The sequence below is a fragment of the Bidens hawaiensis genome, unplaced genomic scaffold (genome assembly GCF_021521415.1).
Source record: "Bidens hawaiensis isolate Kalapana, Puna unplaced genomic scaffold, B.hawaiensis_p1.1 tig00003540_1, whole genome shotgun sequence".
Classification (NCBI taxonomy): Eukaryota; Viridiplantae; Streptophyta; class Magnoliopsida; order Asterales; family Asteraceae; genus Bidens; species Bidens hawaiensis.
Window position 1 is genome coordinate 227,182 of NW_027491200.1, and position 19,869 is coordinate 247,050.

The window sequence follows — 19,869 nt, forward strand, 5'->3', positions numbered from 1 at the left end:
TGTTACACCTCGGCATGTTCCGCCGCCTTTGATCGGGGTGTGACAGCTCGATTCATGTGTAAGACCAAATTAGGGTCAGAACGAGTCGATACAAAAAGTGGTTAAATTAGTTCGGTTCGTGTCGGTACGCTTTTGAGTCAAAAGGGGTCTGTCAGAACATGTTTCAAATTAGAACAGTGCATGTTAAGAATGTGATTCAGATCAAAATAGGATGGTTTAAAAAATTATCTATTTGATTACTGCGTATTTCAGCTTTGTTTCTTGATTTTCGACATCAGTTACACGCTTACCGCCTTTCCATGAATTACACGTCTACATTCGGGTTATGTATGCACTGTCATCAGGTAAATTATGTACCGACACTAATTATGCGGTTGATATTAGGTAATGCGCCCATTCTGCCACACCACGTGGGCACCCAGCTAGTTTTATTAAAAGCTTCTGCTACTCTGCCAAACACCTAAAAATATTTAAAAAGCTACAGCTAACAACTACCAGCTTCCAACCTTCAGCTTCCAGCTTTCAGCTAAAAGCCACCAGCTAGTTTTGCCGTAGGGTATGTTTGGGGTATGTTTGGCAAAACTAGCTGGTAGATGTAGTTGGAAGCTGGTGGCTGGTGGTTTGAAGCTGGTAGCTGATAGCTGTAGTTTTTTAGATATATATATTTAGATGTTTAGCTGGAGCTTTTAATAAAATGTATAAAATGATCAAAATGGCCATAATTAAAAAAATAATTATAAATGTATTTAATTTTTAAGGTTATTTAAGTATTTTAAAATATTAAAAGCTTGTAGTTTTTTTTTTAAACGCTACTAATAGAAACTTCAAGCTTTAAGCTTTTTCTTATTATTTAAAAACTTCAAGTTCCTTTAACCAAATAAGACTTTTTATTGAGTATGACTTTTTCTTAAAAGCTTGAAGCTAGAAGCCTTTAAAAGCTCCTAAAACCTCTCAACCATACATACCCGTATAAAAAATATAATGATATCATGATTTTATCAGGTAATAATCTCTAATGATGTATTTCTATTTTGATGGATTTGGTATTATCTATAATTATAATACATGAGTCTTGCGCAAAGTAAGACAACGATTTATTAAGTAATTTACAACTTATAATCCATAAGTTACACCTTATATACATGAACAAACTTATCTATTAGAAAATGTCCATAAATAATTACAACATTGTCCCTTAACTTTACTCAACTTTTATAAATTTAAAAAATAGTTACAACTTTGAACCTTTAAATTTACCTATATATACCTTTTAAATTTAATTGTAAACCAACTTCCCACCAACGATTTTTCAATGGTCGTAACCTTTTCATATGTTAATATTTTTTTTTTAAAAAATATACACCATAAAAATGAGTATTTTATTGTCTTTAATTGTGTGTGGTATTGCTAAGGTTTTTCTCAATTAAAATTAGCATGTTACGTATGGGCGTTCACAATTCGGTTTTAACGATTTCTAAGTTAAATAGTGAGCCAAACCGTTGGTTTGATTTTTTGTCATTGAAAACCGAAACTAAACCGTTGAAAATTTAAACTGAATCGTTACTAATGGGTTGGTTTCACGCGTTGAGCTTCAATAATGAGTTTACCGTTCAGTCTGTTTTTATATGGTCGATTTTCGGTATGAACCGTAAACCAAACCGTTTGCTATGGTCTGAGCATTCAGAACCCAACTGACTTAAAGTGTTGATTGGTATAAATGTTTTCAAGTTTAAAAATGAACCTTGAACATCTATAATTGTTACATGATTACTATGATTTTTGTTCTCCCCCGCATTGCGCGGACACCGGCGTCTAGTCTTTTATAATGTGACATGGCCCGAACTAACCGGACTAACTGAACTTTAACACAAATTATGAGTTTTTCTTGATATTTGATTGTTTTCTCCCCCGCCCCCCTCTAGTCGTTGGAAATGGCCTCTATTTTGCAAAAGCTTATGAAGCCATTGTCAGAAGGGCACAGGCAAGGGCAGGGTGCACCCCCTCTGTTTGATTGTCTACAAAAAATGCAATGACAAATTACAATAATAATCGCAATGACAACAAAAGTCTGATAATAAAACGGGACTATTTCGATATGTAACAAAAAGTAACACGTAATGCTTTAAAGTAACTAAACAAGATCATCTAGTCAAAAATTCTTCGAAGCAACTCTTCCGGACCGTGTTTGTCTGTACTTATAACAACAAATGGTAGAAAAGAAGGGATCATAAATGCCACACCCAAACAAACAACTGCCAGGATCACAACCCACGACGCTTCATGCGGGATACCTAACACTAGTTCATCACAAACTGCCATCAAAATTACCAGAAAATGAGAACATCATCAGATGGTGGTGGAAAAATGTACGAGTCCAGTGGGTCTTGATACTTACTCAAAACGGGCCAGTTTAACTTTCTCGAGATATTTAATGAGTCAAATATGGCAAAAATGTTACATTATTTTATAAAATAATCGAAAAATTACTAATTTAGCAGGTTTAATGCATAATATAATACATGTTGGGATGATTTGCTACACAATTTAACCCATTCAACTTATTTTACTCAATGTAAATTCATAAAAAAAATGGGTTGAAATTGCCAAATCTACAGTAAATAAAGTGTAGTGTAATACGCACCCAACTTCCCTACGGGTGGGTTTTAGGGCCGGATCTAAGGGTGTTGAAAAGTCTCATGAGTTTGGGGAGATAAAGGGGCGAGGATGCTATAGAGTAACCACATCATTATTAATACAATTAGGTCTATTTATATGTTCCTGTTTTAGTTAATGGAACATCGATATTTATGTTTATGTTTATTAATTGACTTGGTTAATATCCTTGTAATGGGAGATCCAATCAATCTCAAATCGGATTATTTGGAGAATAGCCCATCTTGAATCGGACCAATTATCCTTGTTCTGTCTATTTTAATCAATCAAATGTTGAGTTTTTATCATTGTGTGTATTAAACAATATGATCAATATAACATATTGTCATGTGTGTGTTATGAATAATAATAATATGATCAATCTATCAGTTAATGAGATGAACGTTACCTATGTTATAAATGACCACTTCCCTCTCCTTTTCGTTAGGTATTGGAACCACCCCTTCTGGTTCAACAATTAGCATGACAAATGTTTCACTCTAGAACAAAAAAATCATAATTACTAGCTTTTTCAAAACAAGCATAGATGCGGTATAAGGTGAGCATGTGACCAAAATAACCGAATCCAAAAATGAAGGTTTATTGTCATCTGTTTTTTTCAAAAACAGAATATCCGGTATGGTTTTGGTTTTGCATGTACCGAAAACTGTAAAAACTTAACCAACTTTTATAAAACTTAAAAACTGACACTTATTATCGACTTTATGCATTATAATTTTTCTTTTTTAGTGTTAAAGTAATTTATAAAGAAATAATAAATAGTGTGGCCCAAAAATAAAGTTGTAATAACCAATTGATTATTAACTAGTAAAGAGAACTTATGGACAAAGTTTCAGTGCCAAATTCATCATTTTGGATCATTTTTTTGGCCCAAAATTTGACACCCAGATGACGAAACAAAAAAAGAACCAAAATTGAACCGAACCCATTGTGATAAAAATAATTTAAAAAAAAAAAACTGAAACTAAATGATTTCAAAAACCAAAAACTGAATTTTTGGTGCGGCTTGAGCCCAAACCGACCCATACACACACCTAGATGCAGCAAAATTGGCAGGCTGAGTCAGGGGTCAGTAGGTCGACCCGCGAATATTTTTCCCAATTATATATGCATAATAATGTAACGATTACAAAATTATACTATGAAAAAACTGTATTAACACTTTTGTCAAATTTCATGTTTCAACCCATTTGACCCGTTTCATTTTTAGGAAAGTTAATATTAATTGACACGTCCGACCCATTAAACTATTAGAGATAAAGCTTAACCCATACCGACCTATTTTGAAGCAAATGGGTTAAAATCGCTAGCTTTAAAAGCAATAGAGGAAAAATAATAACCTGGTCATTACGCAGATCTGCATCATCATTCTTGAAAATCAACTTTTCAGTATTCAATAACTTCCTGTGGGGCTTTAGCAATAAATCCGAGTCTCCTTTCTTCAGTTGTAATGAAAAGCAAGCAGGTATCTGGTATAAAATGCACCAAGATTAGTTGAATTACAAGACACGTGCATAACAAAATGATGGTTATTGTACCTACAGAAGCAGGATAGGATATCTTGACTTCATACCACGTGCTCGGTCTTAGCCCTTGAAGTTGGTAGATACGTGACCCACTTTGTAACGGTATAGTTTCCTCTTTTAGTACCTCACCAACTTTCAAAATGTTCCCATAAGCCCCGTAACATTTACAGCATAAAAATAAGAAAGTAGGGTTGCAATTGTGTTGGGTTGATGGGTTAGCGGGTTGCAGGTTGAATTGTTCAACCACAACACAACACCATGCATATCAACACTAGCCGCGCACACTTTAAGTCATGTAACCTACCCGAACACAATACATTTAACAGATTTATCTAAATGTGTCATAAACAAGTTCGTGGGTTGACCTGTTTAACTAAACGGGTTAAACATGGAAACCCGAACACCGACCGATTAATTAAACAGGTAAACCCGAACACAATCAGTTTAACCAATCTATCTAAACGTGTCAAAAAAGTTGGTGGGTGATAATCAAGTTGTAAACGTGTTAATCGAGTTGGTGAGTTGTAAAAAATGGGTTAAACGCATTCTGTTTAACAAAACTGGTTAAGCATGCAAGTCCTTACACGGCCTGTTTGATATGATTAAACAACTCAATTCAAACACGATCCGTTTTTCAAGGGGTCATGTACGCCAACCCAAAACCTGATTATTTCCGGTTCGTGTTGGAAATTGTCACCCGTATAAGAAAGTACCTGCCTATGACTTGTAGTGTCATCAGGCAAAGCAGAAAGTAACGATCTTGAGTACTTGCACGCACCATTGCCTGATAGCCAAGTTTATAATTCTGCTGCATTCAAATATGTATGTTTTCGTCTCAAATCCAACTCTGAAATGCAAAGATCCAACAGAAAAATTTGTCCAACAAAGGGGCGTTTGGATCAGTGTGCACGGGGTTAAGAGCCTCAACTAAACTAACCACTCGGTGTTGTCGGTTAAATTCGGTTTTGTTTGTCGGTTTTTGATTTGGTTGGGTTATTGCTCAACCCCCAAATGAATTTTAAACATTACTTTAAAAACTTGGTAAGGAAAATATAAAATTTGGAGACGCTGTAATAGTAATACCAATAATAATATGGATCGTAGATGCACAATTAACCAAAGGGCTAAACGGAAACAACATATGATTAAACTGAAATACACAAACAGAAACAAAAACAAAAACAAAAACGTGAAATTGTTAATAAAATATTCTAGTCGCCGCCGAAATACTTCCAAAACTTTAATTCTAATTGCATACGAGTAACTGAATTTTTTGAGAATTAAGAATAATACCTATGAATGAATGGCTGTTGCACGATTCTCAAACCACTGAACGAGTTGCTTTGCTAATTGGTACGTTGGAAAGGTTAGGCTCGGTTAATAGCCTCAATCAAATTAATTTATCTGGTTATTTTTTATTTTTCAGTTTGGTTAATAACTAAAAATCAAATTTGGACAAAAAATCTTTTACTTATAAATACATGAAATAATATACAAGTATATGAAGTAAATGATGGTATGAAATATAAAAGATGAAGATATAAAAGTTATAAGTATATGAATGATTCGGTTCGGTTCGGTTTTTGCTCTTGATTGGTACACATTAAACTTGTGAGGTTGTTTCTAACTTAATAAATTTGAGTGCTACCATATTAAAACATTGTGAGATTAATTATGTAATTACTGAAACATGATGATTGGTACCCATCGGTAGTTAGCTACGCCATCTTGGCATTGTCAATACCGAGCTTAATTTCATCTTTCATTGTTTTGTGAACCCAAGCTCCCGAATATTATTCAAGCTTCCAACAATCATTTTCTTATAAACATAAAAACTTGTTTCACGTCATTTTTAAACATTACTCTTTATAAATATATGTTTGTTTATCTTCAATACAGGGGCGTAGACAGCTTAAGGGAATGAGCTCGGTCGAACCCGTACAAATTTTTGTTTTAGTGTTATATATTAGTGTATATTGACATCGCACCCGTAGAAAGTTCAACATCGAACACGTAGAAAACCCAAATTTAAGTGATAAACAATTGGTCTTCCGTCCTTCAAAATTTTCTGAACCCATAGAAAAAAGTTTCCAGCTACGCCATATGTATATAATTTAAAGTTTCTCACTCTAATTGGTCATCATCCTCAATCATCGCCTTCATAAAATTTAGCTTCATCTATTCAAAATCATACATGATGATTAAGTAAAAGCCATCAAATAAAACACATCAACCATACATGTCCGACCAGGGCCGGCTCCGAGAATTGAAAAAAAAAATTGGGCCGAAGGCAAAATATATTTTGGGCCTAAAGTAAAAAAGAGTATTTTGTTGGGTTTAAACAATTTAATTTTTAAATTGGCTTTCTTAATTATGATTTTGGTTGTTTAAAAATCTAATGTATAAATATAAGTTAAAACATGTTCAAATGAGGTTAGAACTCACAACCTTTTAATTGGGAGTTATACCTCTTTGCCACTAGACCAAGTTAATTATCTTACTAATCTATTAAAGCAACACAATTTTGTCCACTTGTCATTTACCTAGACCATCCATATATGCTTCCATTTAGTCACCTTTCCATACATGTATTTTCCACATATTACCCGTTTTTCTATCATAGCCCATGACCCATAAGGCTTTATGAAATTTGAAAAATGAATTATTTTGTGATACGAGATTCGAACCCAAGACCTCGTGTTTCAAACTAATGGTGCTTACCAACTTCACTAAAGTGGTAATTGTGTTATATTTTTTTACTTAGCATATATAAATGTAATTTCTCTTCAAGTATCAAAATTATATTTAATTGTTAACATTTTCATAATTTTTAATATCACATTGTCCTTTCATATCTCTTTAACATAACCATTTATGATTGTTCATCATTTCTCTTTTTTATTTTAAAATATAATATACTTTTATTTTACAACGGAACCTTTGTCTTTGTATATTTATTTTTAAATTTGTAACAACATTTATATCTACTATTATAATAAACAAAAATGATTTTTGTGCCACATGGCACTTAGTTGATCTATTTTTATGTCAAGTGGCATGCTTAACTTTTAACATTTAATTCTTATTTACTCTTATTAAAACAAATCAATTAAAACTTTACTTAGAAAGCTTTATCTTTGTATCACATGAGACGCTTCAAACCCTAATGAGAGAGAAATTGTTGTTCAACATTGTTTGTAAACCAAATCTGGATCTTTAAATCAATATATTTCAAACCCGTGTATTTTTATATTGTTTTCATACCCAAAATTCCTATTCCAATATGTATTTTTCTGATTGTATGCAAATTTCATTCCTCAATCCCTATTGCAATTGTATGCAAACACTAATAATACCATAAATATGTATTTTTCAACTGAAGTATATGATAGCGACCGATTAATTATTTGATTAATGCCTCCATATGTCGACTCATTGTATGTTTCTATTAACGTTGTCCAGTTTTTTTTCCTTTGCTTCCATTTTTTGTATGTACGCTTTTGAATGTGATGGCTTTTTCAAAAACTTATTGGAATAAGGCATATGCATCTGTTCATTGTTTATTAAGCAACATAAGTTAGTTTGTTTTTACTTCAATTATTGGATCGATTGGTTCTATTTACCAGATTGTCAACTACTTGAATGCTGAAATATAATTTGATCTTACTATCATATGCAGATGCACCTTTTTGATAGATCAATGGGGCCAAGTTTCTTTAAATTTGTTCTCTATCCACACAGAAATTACCTGTCAAACATCTTATTATTATTATTATTATTATTTATTTTAGACAATTTGTTAATATGAATGAAAAACTTGGATTAATTATACTTATTTATATTTAATTTTGGTGTTACGAACTAGATATGCAAAATTATCTAATCAAATAACAATTTTTTAAAATAGTTGTTGTATTTGTTAATTGATAAATTAACAACTTATAATTGATATGTACTCAGAGTACGCTGATAGAAGTTTTGCAATTGTTAAACATGGGAAATTTTGAGAGAGAAAGGTTCATGGTTTCATTGGATCTAAGTTTCACTACGTGAAAATTGACCTTCGGCCACACAAAAAAAGTGTGGCCGTAGGCCTTTAGCCACACACATTTGGTTCAGGTCATATGTGGCCAAAGGTCGCGACACCCGTGGGTATGATATGGCCACACACAGTTTTTGGTGGCCTTATGTGGTAATAAGTGTGGCTAAAGGGTACAGGCATTAGTTGTTGGCCATCAAGAAGCCTCTCCAATAAGTGTGGCTAAACGGTAGAAAATGGCCACATGAGTATTTACTATGAGTGACCATTGCACGTATATAGCCACATGAATTAATGTTTTAGCCACATGAATTTTATAATAATGTGGCCAATAGGGTTGTGTTAAGCGTGCATTGTGACCTATACCGTGTGTATATAGCAAAGCAATGACCACTTAAATTTAATAATAGTGTGGCTAATTATATTATATAGACACTGGATATTACATTAAAAGTGGCTAAATATCTTTACTTGCCACTCAAAAACTCCTTTGTAGATTATAGTGTGGCCATTGTCTTACCGTTTGTCACACAAAATGTTTTTCCTAATATAAAGTGTGGCTATTGTAAAACTTTTCGTCACACATAGTGAAGTACTGTATGGCTAATCATAACTTATAGACACTGGAGGTTACTGTAAATGTGGCTAAAAATGTGAACTTGCTAGTCAAAAACTCATTTGTAGTTTGTGGTGCGGCCATTGTTTTACCGTTTGCCACACATAATGCTTTTCCTAATTTAAAGTGTGGCTATTGTCAAACTTTTCGTCACACATAGTGAGGTACTGTGTGGCTAATAATATCATATAGACACTGGAGGTTGTTGTCAATGTGGCTAAAAATGTGAAGTTGCCACTCAAACACTCTTTGTGGTGTGGCCATTGTCTTTACCGTTTGTCACACATAATGCTTTTCCGAATTTAAAGTGTGGCTATTGTCAAACTACGTTACACATAGGGAGGTACTGTGTGGCTAATAATATCATATATACACTGGAGGTTGTTGTCAATGTGGCTAAAAATGTGAAGTTGCCACTCAAACACTCTTTGTGGTGTGGCCATTGTCTTTACCGTTTGTCACACATAATTCTTTTCCTAATTTAAAGTGTGGCTATTGTCAAACTTTTCGTCACACATAGTGAGGTACTGTGTGACTAATAATATCATATAGACACTGGAGGTTGTTGTCAATATGGCTAAAAATGTGAAGTTGCCACTCAAACACTCTTTTGTTGTTTGTGGTGTGGCCAATATCTTTACCGTTTGTTACACATAATGCTTTTAAAGTGTGGCTATTATCATACTTTTCGTCACACAAAAATTTTTATGTTGTGGCTAATGGTCATTTATAGACTCTAATTTTTGTAATTTCAGGTACTTTTGGCCAAACCTATTTAATGTGTTCTATGTGGCCAAATTGTGTGTATTTAGGAAATATATAATTATTTTTATTTTTTGTGCAGTAATATAAAACAACTATAAGCAAGCATGACAAAACAAAATTAGAAACAAATTATATTAACAATAATATTCACTTAAGCAAATGTATATGCAAAATATCTTACAAAATACAAAAATAACGACTACCTAAGGCGTTGGTTTTTTGGCACTGCTCCTTGTCTTCTGTTTGGTCACCCAGTCTATCGTTGTGTACTTTGCCTTTGGCTTTTTGCCAGCTCTGTCTGGTTCTTTTGAGGATGGGAGTGGTCGTAGCTGGAACAACAGAATATGAAAAACAAATATGTATAATTAATGTCGTATTTTGTAATTGAATAGAACAAAATAGTAGGCCTGCAGACGAACCGAACGTTCGTTTAACTGTTCGTGAACCTTTTGGCTGGAAGTTCTTTTATGTTTGTTTATGTTTGTTCAATTACGTTAGTTTAGATTATAAACAAACGAACATAAACGAACACAAGTGTTCATTTTTTAAACTAAATGAAAATGAACATAGATATTTGTTCGGTTAAGTTAAAAGGGAACAAACCTCCTGGTCACATACGATTATGTGTTCTGGCCAAGAAACAAAAGAACCACGTGCGTTGCCAACAGTCACAATTTCACCTGCCTCACAAGGAATAATTGCTTGTTCCTTTATGACTTCATCAATACTAACTTTATAGCTACCCTCCGGGATTGCTTTTCCATGCAACTGCTGTGGAACCGGTGACCAATAAACTTTACCATTTGCCACCTTGTTATGCTTGTCATGCACACACAAACGACACTCATACACCTATAAACCAGCATGTGAAATTAAGATGGCTTAGTTGAAGTCTATATATAAGTACATAACCATGTTGGTGGGAAATTAACAATGTTTCGCGCAGTACATACCTTTATGATAGCAGGTGGGGAAGCTTCATCCGTAGATACGTCAACTTTTCTTTTACAGCTTCTCCATTTTACCTAAAAACCATTCAATGAATCAATCAACAATTAAAGGAAAAACTGAAATTGCCAAATACCAACTGATGGTTTTTTTCGAGCCGTTACTATCCGGAGTGTGGTGTAGTTGTGTTGATGCATGGTCGACATTGTTCTCTACGGGCTTCATTGGTAATATAACAGAAATTGGAATTGTTAGGACTTATTAGGTTATAAAATATAAAAACTGAAACTGCCAATATCTTACTGATGTCGTGTTATGGGGATCGACTACCGTTTGGTCAACACTTTTTTCCACAGACTTGGCCTGCAATTCGGTAAATAGAAAATGAGCACACTCACATTGGAAACGAATTATAAAAAGTACTGAAATTGTCAAATGCTTACTGATGTCGTGATATGGGGAGCGGGTACCGTTTGGTCAACACTTTTTTCCACAGACTTGGTCTGCAATTCGGTAATAGAAAATGAGCACACTCACATTGGAAACGAATTATAAAAAGTACTGAAATTGTCAAATACGTACTGATGTCGCGATATGGGGAGCGGGTACCGTTTCGACAACTATTTTATCCGCAGACTTGGGCTACAATTAACTTATGCAAAATCAGCACACTCACATGGAAAGTTAATTATTAAAACAAATCAATCAAACTGTCAAATGGTTACCTGAGAAGCAAATTCTTGTTGCACAGCCTCACTTGAGGTTAAGATGTTTCCTACAGAACTGGCCTACAAATCAATTTATTAGGTTATGAAAAATGAAAAATCACATGGAAAGTTGTAATAAACAAAGAAACTGTCAGATACTTACTGGTGCTGGCATTTTATTTTGCGCCACAACACTAGTACTTTGGTTAGAACCAACCTGGTTGGGAACAGGATTTACCTACGAATTGTGACAAAAACAATGCCAATTATGTATGTCGAATGCATTAATAATATGTAGCATACGTCACTTACTTGACTTGCCGACATTTGCGGCAACAATCCTTCGAGATGTCTGAACCTTGCCTCAAATGCTAACTGTTCCTTCTCACGGCTTGCTAGCATAACACTCGTGGATTCAAGTAGAGTCGTCAACCTGTTCACCACTTCATCTCTCTGCACCGCCTCATACTCAAGTTGGGCAATCCGTTGCTTAAACGAGCCTTTTACCCGACTCACACCCCAATATTTACCTGTTGTCAATCCGTACCCAATCCCTTTTAAAAACCCACATTTCTCTTTGCCAAGCCCTAAGGTGACGGCATCTATGCACGGTTCAAGTGCCAGGGCTCTGGAGGCGATCTGCTCCTCATGCTGAGCCTGCAAGAAAACAAATATTATAATACACTTGTAACACGCTTATGTATCCACATAAAGTGTTGAGACAAGTTATACAGACTCAAGTTTTTTTTGTAAACGAGTCTATTACGCTTGTAACACGCTTATGTACAAAAACACATATAAATATTCTAATACGCTAGTAACACACTTATGTACAAGAATCAAAGTCTATTACTCTTGTAAGATGCTTATGTATCCACATCAAGTGTTGAGGCAAGTTAGACAGACTCAAGTTTGTTTGACGCCAATATAAGGCTGTGTGTGTGACAATGAATTGACTTTAACATGATTTAAAAAGTGTAATACTAAAACATACTAATTTGGTTGCCACGCCTTCGACAACAGCATTCTTGTATGCACCATTTTTGTCCTCCCTTCCTTTCATCCACATTAATGCACGGCCGGGGATCTCATCCGGTCCAATTTCCTTCTTTTTGACCTTGTAAAATATTCAAGAGAAAGCAGCTAACGGTCATGCGTTAGACACATAACCAACAAATCATTGAACTAGAGAGAAAGCAGCTGACGGTGATTACCAGTTTCTCTCGAAGGTAGGTATAACCCCCTCATCCCATGTGATGATCAAAAACATTCTTTGCTCGAGCTCCCTTTGATGAAGCCGATTTTTTCTTCAACCACACATTATAATCATTTCATTATATTTAAACAAAAAACATAAACCATATATAGTCGATCAATCTTCGTTTGCAGAGTAGAGGATTTATACCAGAAACAGCTCTGATTGTGTGTACTCAACGAAGCGATCCCAGTCTTCTTACCTAATCATCGTCCTGTGTCCCTTGGGTATCGCCTTCTGCTTCAGAGGTTTACCGATGTTCAGCATAATGTATTTGGCATACATTTTTCTTCTGAAATCTTGAAGAAGGTGTCCGAGCCGATTCATCACAGAAGGCCTGTGAGACGCCTCAATCTCAAAATATTTCTGCATAATATAATACAATAAAGGTAAATTACTTCTCAAAATATAAAATGCACAAATAAAAATTAAGAATAATCGTTATTTGTTCCCACAGTTTATCTCTAAGCTCCTTTGTGACCTCCCTCCAATTTAAATGTCTCAAGCCAACTATTTCCCTTACAACATCCCCTAAAACACTTGTAAACTTTGATCTATTTTGGCCAGTGAACCTACCCAGATTATCAAACTCCACTGCCAGTTTGACACCACCAGAGTTTGCATATTGGGTACGCAGCTTAGGTAACCTCGTCAACCCTCTTGTAGGTTTTTTCGTTGTAAACTGTTGAGGGGTTCGATAGCCTCCAAACTGTTGAGGGGTTCGATAACCATCGTCCCTATAACCTCGTCTGCTTGACCGTCGTCGTCGTTGGCTTCCTCGCTGGAGTAGCCTTCAGTGTCGTCTGATTGAGCGTCGTCGTAGTTGGCTTCCTCATCGGAGTATAAAACATGTTCTTCTTCAATTCTTTCATCTATAAGCTTCATCTTTGATTGTTTTGTTAATAATTTGGAGTGTAATTTGGAGTATAAATCACTGTCGGCTGATTTGTGGAGTGGAAAATTTTTAATAATTTGGAGTGTAATTTGATTTTTGGAGTGTTAAATGTAATTTGGAGTTTTTGAATATTTGGAGCCAATATTTTGGAGCTTTTTGAGTTTTGCCTCCCTTTTAATTAAGAACCAATAGATTATTGGCATAGTTTTTAGGGCAGAGAACCTGTGGCTGAAAATAGGCACTTTGACAGAAGATGGTTGGATAAGCGTGTATTACGTATTAGGATATTTATATATGTTTATGTAGATTAGCGTGTTACAAGCGTATTAACAAAGTGTTTTTTGTTTTATTTTTAGATTTAACCATAATTACCATTAATTAAAAGTTTTCATACAAAAGACACCATTACTATACATTCCATGAAACAAAATAAGAGTGAATAACAAAATAGATGATACAAGAAACTATAAAATTAAAGCATTTAAAAGCTAACCAACCAACATTCAACACAATAAACTAAAAAGTGTATCAATACAACCTTAGATATAGAAATAACCAACCAAATCACAAATGTTCCAAAATTCACCAAACATGTCACCAAATATTTCCCAAATGTTCCAAACATCACCAAATTACTAATCAACTTTTGAAACTAACAACGTAGCTTCATTGAAGTCATATTCAAATCTGCACTTATCACCAATCTGTATTTCATTTTCCACCATGAATTTTTTCCTTGGTAACCGATATCTGAATTTCAGGTCCGACAGTTCACCATGAAGTCTCATTTTTTTTACGACCTTCGGGATTGACCAAAGTGATTGGCATTCCATCATAGGCATCAATCTTGGTAGCAATGTGACGCGGAAGACGCTGTGAAAAGCAAATTTCAAATATACTTGTAAATAAAAAAGAAATTTAAAAATTCAATTTACCAATTTCTTGGTGATGTTCATGTGGAAGACGATTTTAGAGTCATCATTTTGCTCATCAAGATGAATTGGGTTTTGGGAGGAACTACCTTGATTGCTTAATTGATAGTTGAGAAACAACTGATTTGGACCAGGAAGGATAAATTCTATGCCATCTTCATGAAAGACATTAATATGAAATGTCTTATCTGATATGATTTCAAACACAACAAACGAATCACCTTTCAAGTTGGTTTGTTTAAAAACCTCAATCCATCCATCCTCTAGCCTACAACCCATTCCATCTCAAAGACATGAAACTTTAAACATATATCTGTCTGGAGAAATAAGCTCGAAAAGCGAATTCATGTAATTGTCACCAAATTCTTGAATCACATACCACTCAGGGAAATCCTATTAAACATGTTAATTAAAAGACATTTGAATTTGAAAACAATCATTAAAAACAGAAATTAAAACTTACCAAGTAATGGACATGTCGGTTTCTGACTGGAATACATATCATAGTACAGGATTGATCATTTACATTTCTTTTGAAAGTAAACATATTCAACATAGATCTTGATTTAAGCTCAAAAACAACATATGTTCCAGTTTGTATACACCATTCTCTGATGAATTCAGTCCAGCCGGTTCCAAAATAAAAGTCATCAAGTACTTTGAATATAACAACAGAAAACGTTCTACCACTTTGATCATAAATCAAACAACAGCCGGTATTCGATTTCATGTCAGCAAACATTGGTTGAACAACTTTAGGAATGAGCTATAAGTAACAAAAAAAATGTTCTTAGAATGTATATGTTGCAAAACTAGTAAAATGTTTCATAAAAAAAATTAACCAGATAACATTAACATACCATCCTACTCATGGAATCGCTGTAGATATCTACCAGGAACTTAACTCCATTATTGAGACGTGGCATTTTATGTTCTTACCAGGGAAGTAGAAGTCGATTTAGGGTTTTGAAGTTAAAAGAGTTTTGAAGTTAAAAGGGTTTTGAATTTTGGTTTTATTTATTTCTACACATTTAATTATTATATATTTTGGTTTTTTGTTTTATAACTTTTTAAAAAATAAGTATAAGAACATAGTCTTACTTTTATTTTTTTTACTAACATTCCGGTATTAAATTTCGTTAAAAGTTGAGTTCGTTTAATAAATCGTATTTTTTAAATAAATTTGAAATTTTATCCATTATTGAAGTATTATCTTAACCGTTAGTAAGATTTTCTGGATAAGATTTACAACTTCGTAATAGAGAGGCTCATAACATTCTAGTGTTATCATTATCATATGTAGTTTTGTATCATTATCATATTCTAGGTTATCATCATCACCATATGTGTTATGATGATGATCAACATCATAAAGTTATCATCGTTAACATGTATTATAGTGGTTATCATCATCATAATCATCGATCACCATCACCATGAAACGGCATCATCATCAGACGTGCGGGTAATCAACGTGGTCATTGTATAGGCTATCGTAGTCGGCGTTGATCATACGGGTAACATATATCTCGCTATCAGTGTCGTAATCATCGTCACACATCTCCATCATCATCATCAGCATCATCCGATTGCCATGTACGGGATGTTGTCAGCATCGTATGGGTTATCGTAAACAAACGCCCAAAATTAGCGATCACTGTTGGCACCATCTTATGAATTGTTGTCGTCATCAAACGACATCATCAGTCGTACATGCTACCATCAGTATAAGCATCGTATATGTTATCAGGGTCGTCGTTGATCATACGGTTTACATGTCATTAAACATTGGTGTCACCATCATCATCAACATATATATATATGTGTGTGTGTGTGTGCGCGCGCGCGCGCACAGCCTGTGTGGCGTATTGTCATATAGGTACATATAATTGGTCCTCATCATATATATCTGTGATCATCATCATAGACGTCATTCTCGTCGTACGAGCTACAGTCGCCATCGTATGGGTTGGCGTAAGCAAACCGTATATATAGGTTAGAAGCATCAATATGATAACCACCACCAACCCAGGTAGTTATATTAGCATCGTCTCGTCATAATTGAGCCAATCATCATGGTTATCATATGGGATAGCACCGTCATTGTCTCATGTATTACATATCCGCAATCATACTACACACCACCGCCCACATTCGCCACAACGACCCCAGCACCAACCACTAACCACACTCCACCACCACCCACCACAACCACCCACCACACCACCACCACCCACTAATATTATATATAAATATATATACATTTATTTATACCTATCCACCACCACCACCCACTACCCACGACCACCCACCCACCACCACCGACATCCGCACCCACTTCCCACCACCACCACACATCCGCCACAACGAACCACCACACCTCCGCCACCGTCCACCACCATCATGACCACCTGAACCCACCACCACCCACTAATATTATATATATATATATATATTGCTACTATAAAATACTAACCGTACGATTAAAATTTAAAAGCACGCGCCTTCTTTTAAAAGGGTCAAATAACTACCCTCGTAAGTCACTTATCTACTTCTAGAACGTGGATAAGTAAGTCAAAATTCCTAAAAACCATCGATGATTTGTTTCTACTGTGAAGCACAAGCTCGAGTGGTTTAATTATTCTGGAACGGAACCAAAATGAAGAACCCTAACTCATCTACTTCTGGAACGGAACCAAGGACGAAGCAAAAACACGATAGGTCTCAGAATGAAGATGGAATATGTGTTACTTTATGATTTTTTTAGCGTTTTAAGTTTACTTAATCTTAAAATGTAAGCATTTGTTTGAATCTTCTTATGTATTAATGCGTTTGATAAGCGTGTTGTTATTGTAATACATATCCTTGTTTTTTTAAATCTATGTATAATATTAAAGCATGTTATATGCGTATGATTAGCATGTTATGGCTTTGGTATGAGAATTTATCATTGTGATGTTTGATAAGAGTTTTCTGTTTCCTTGTGATTCGTGGTGTTATCCCCTACCCCCGTGTTTTATTGTATGTATGTGATTTAGTTGTCGAAAAAACAAGACTGATAAAAGGAAGACTAAAAAAGTTGCTCCGGTGGGGAAAACAAAACATGTTGTGGAAGCAGACTCTGATTCAGACCTTGACACAAAAATCGACAGGTTGTTGTCAAAGCGGAAACAGGTGGAACACAGCACCTCTGACCCGGACTTTTAGCCTCCGAAAAGAAAGACATTAAAGAAAAGAAGCCAGCCGAGAGGGGAAAACCTTTTGTTGAATTTGTAGACAAAAAATTAAAGAATAGGTGTGCACCTTGTAATATTGTTGATGCAGTGAAGGCAATGACCACTGCCCAAAAAACTTGTGTGGAAGAAATGGGTTCCGGGTCAATGTTAAGACTTCAAGTAACCCAAACTCCAACAACTTTAGGATATTGGTTGCTTATGAACTATAATAACCGTTTAAATGAATTGAACATTGGGAGCGGTGTTATTAAGATAACACCACAAAAAGTTCATGAAGTGTTGGGGATACCAATGGGTAAGATTCCTGTTTTAGACAAGAGTAGACCAAGATTGAGGGAAGATGTTACTACAGATTTGTTCAAAAATCAATTCCCGACAAATTCAAGAATATATATATAAAGCATGTGAAAGACAAACTGGCCGCGAATAAGGAGTTGGTGAACTGTTTAAGATTAATTTCCTTGTGTTGTTCAACACCTGTATAGGATTTGTGACAAAATCAACAACAGTCAATCAACGATTCATCTCCGCAATTGATAAAACCTCGGATATTCCAAATATGGACTGGTGCAGCTATGTTATTGAAAACTTGAAAATGACAAAGGAAGAATGGAGAGGTATCAATGATCAATACAATGGTCCGATGACCTTCCTTATGATGCTTTACACGCATGAATACCAGAAAAAATATGGTCCATTTGGGACTCCCGTCGCAACGCCTGCAGTCAACTACATAACAACAACTACTCTTAATAAGATGGAAAAATACTTGGAGAATAATGGTCCTCTCGTAGAAGAAGATGCTACTGAGGTTGCTGCTGCTGCTGTGACGTTTAGTGTTGACGGGAAAGGGATTGATGCGGCTGCTGCTGCTATGACCGTTAGTGTTGCCGGGAAGGGACTTGATGAGACTACTGATGCTGCTGTTACTGATACTGCTGCTGTGACAGTTAGTGCTGCCGGGAAGAGACTTGATGAGACTGCTGCTGCTGCGGCTGCTGCTGCTACCGCTGCTGTGACGGTTAGTGCTGCCGGTAAGCCTGGAGTTGAAGAAAACACTGCAACTGAGGAGAAACAAGAACATAGTATTAAACTTGTTATTTTCTTCTAAAAAACTATCATATCTCTTATCTCTACATGCATTTTATGTAATACAACATTATATGTAATTAAAAAACAGATGGTCAAAGTGCATCTGAAACAGATAATGTCGATCAAACAGCTGAACAAGATTTGGATGATTATGTAAGCGATTATTCACCTTTAAGTTTTAAAATGCCTATCGTGCTTGTTGACTATTATTTAACTCCATTACAACTGGCTGGAATAAATTGAAAATGTTTTTGAATTAACAATAACTATATTTTCTTTTTACAGTCTTGGAATAAGGCAATGGATAACAAGTTGAAGAAATTTGATAAAATTTGCTCCGAGATCAACGAGTTGGTCCGTCAAGGAAAGGATAGACATCAATCAAATGAAAATATCTTTTCTAGATGTTGTGAATGGGAAAACATATTCACTAATAATGTGGTCCCTAAAACACAAGATTCAGATGTTGGTGTTGGTGGTCCAGTGGCTGCTCAGAAAGGTATTTGGGCTAAATTATTATTAGTATAATTAAAATGCTCTTAAAACACTTATGCTGTTATTTTAAACTTATTATAACTGTGTGATGCAGTTGATTCAGATGTTGGTGTTGGTGGTCCAGTGGCTGCTCAGAAAGGTATTTGGGCTAAATTAATTATTAGTATAATTAAAACGCTCTTAAAACACTTATCATGTTATTTTAAACTTATTACATGTGTGTGATGCAGTTGATTCAGATGTTGGTGTTGGTGGTCCATTGGCTGCTCAGAAAGGTATATCATATATGTACCAGCTTAATTATATACCAGCTTAATTATAATCACAGTTGAACATATTACGTCTTTGGTTGTCGTAAAAAATGATACAGGTGATGCAGGTCAAGAAAACAATGTCTCATGCGCAGATATTGATGAAGTTGTTAATACAGTGCTTGTGACATTAAAAGAGGGTATTTAATTATAAATAAAAACCAAAAGGGGTTGAAGGTATTTAATTATAGTTACAATTATTTTCAGTCACATTTAATGTGAGTTGTTTTATGTTTAACAGTTGACACTGGACTGTCAACAAGTGATAGCCCAGATGCACTGAACTCTCTATATATTTCGAGAGTGGTTGACGTATCCGCTGGTGTCACGCAAGATGAAGAAATAATTTCAGAGTATATATTTTTTTGTCTTGGAGACA

The 19,869-nt window shown here is 35.0% G+C and overlaps 1 protein-coding gene across 1 annotated transcript; it reads right to left on the reverse strand.

Annotated features, from left to right (window-relative positions):
- Positions 1 to 2,145: 2,145 nt before the first annotated feature.
- On the reverse strand, positions 2,146 to 6,767 carry LOC143623797 (uncharacterized). Its single transcript, XM_077094631.1, has 5 exons — positions 6,743 to 6,767; positions 4,216 to 4,331; positions 4,014 to 4,142; positions 3,062 to 3,152; positions 2,146 to 2,312 (listed from the first exon to the last, which is right to left on the reverse strand). The coding sequence occupies exons 1-5, from the start codon at positions 6,765 to 6,767 to the stop codon at positions 2,146 to 2,148; spliced, it is 528 nt and encodes a 175-aa protein (XP_076950746.1).
- Positions 6,768 to 19,869: the final 13,102 nt, after the last annotated feature.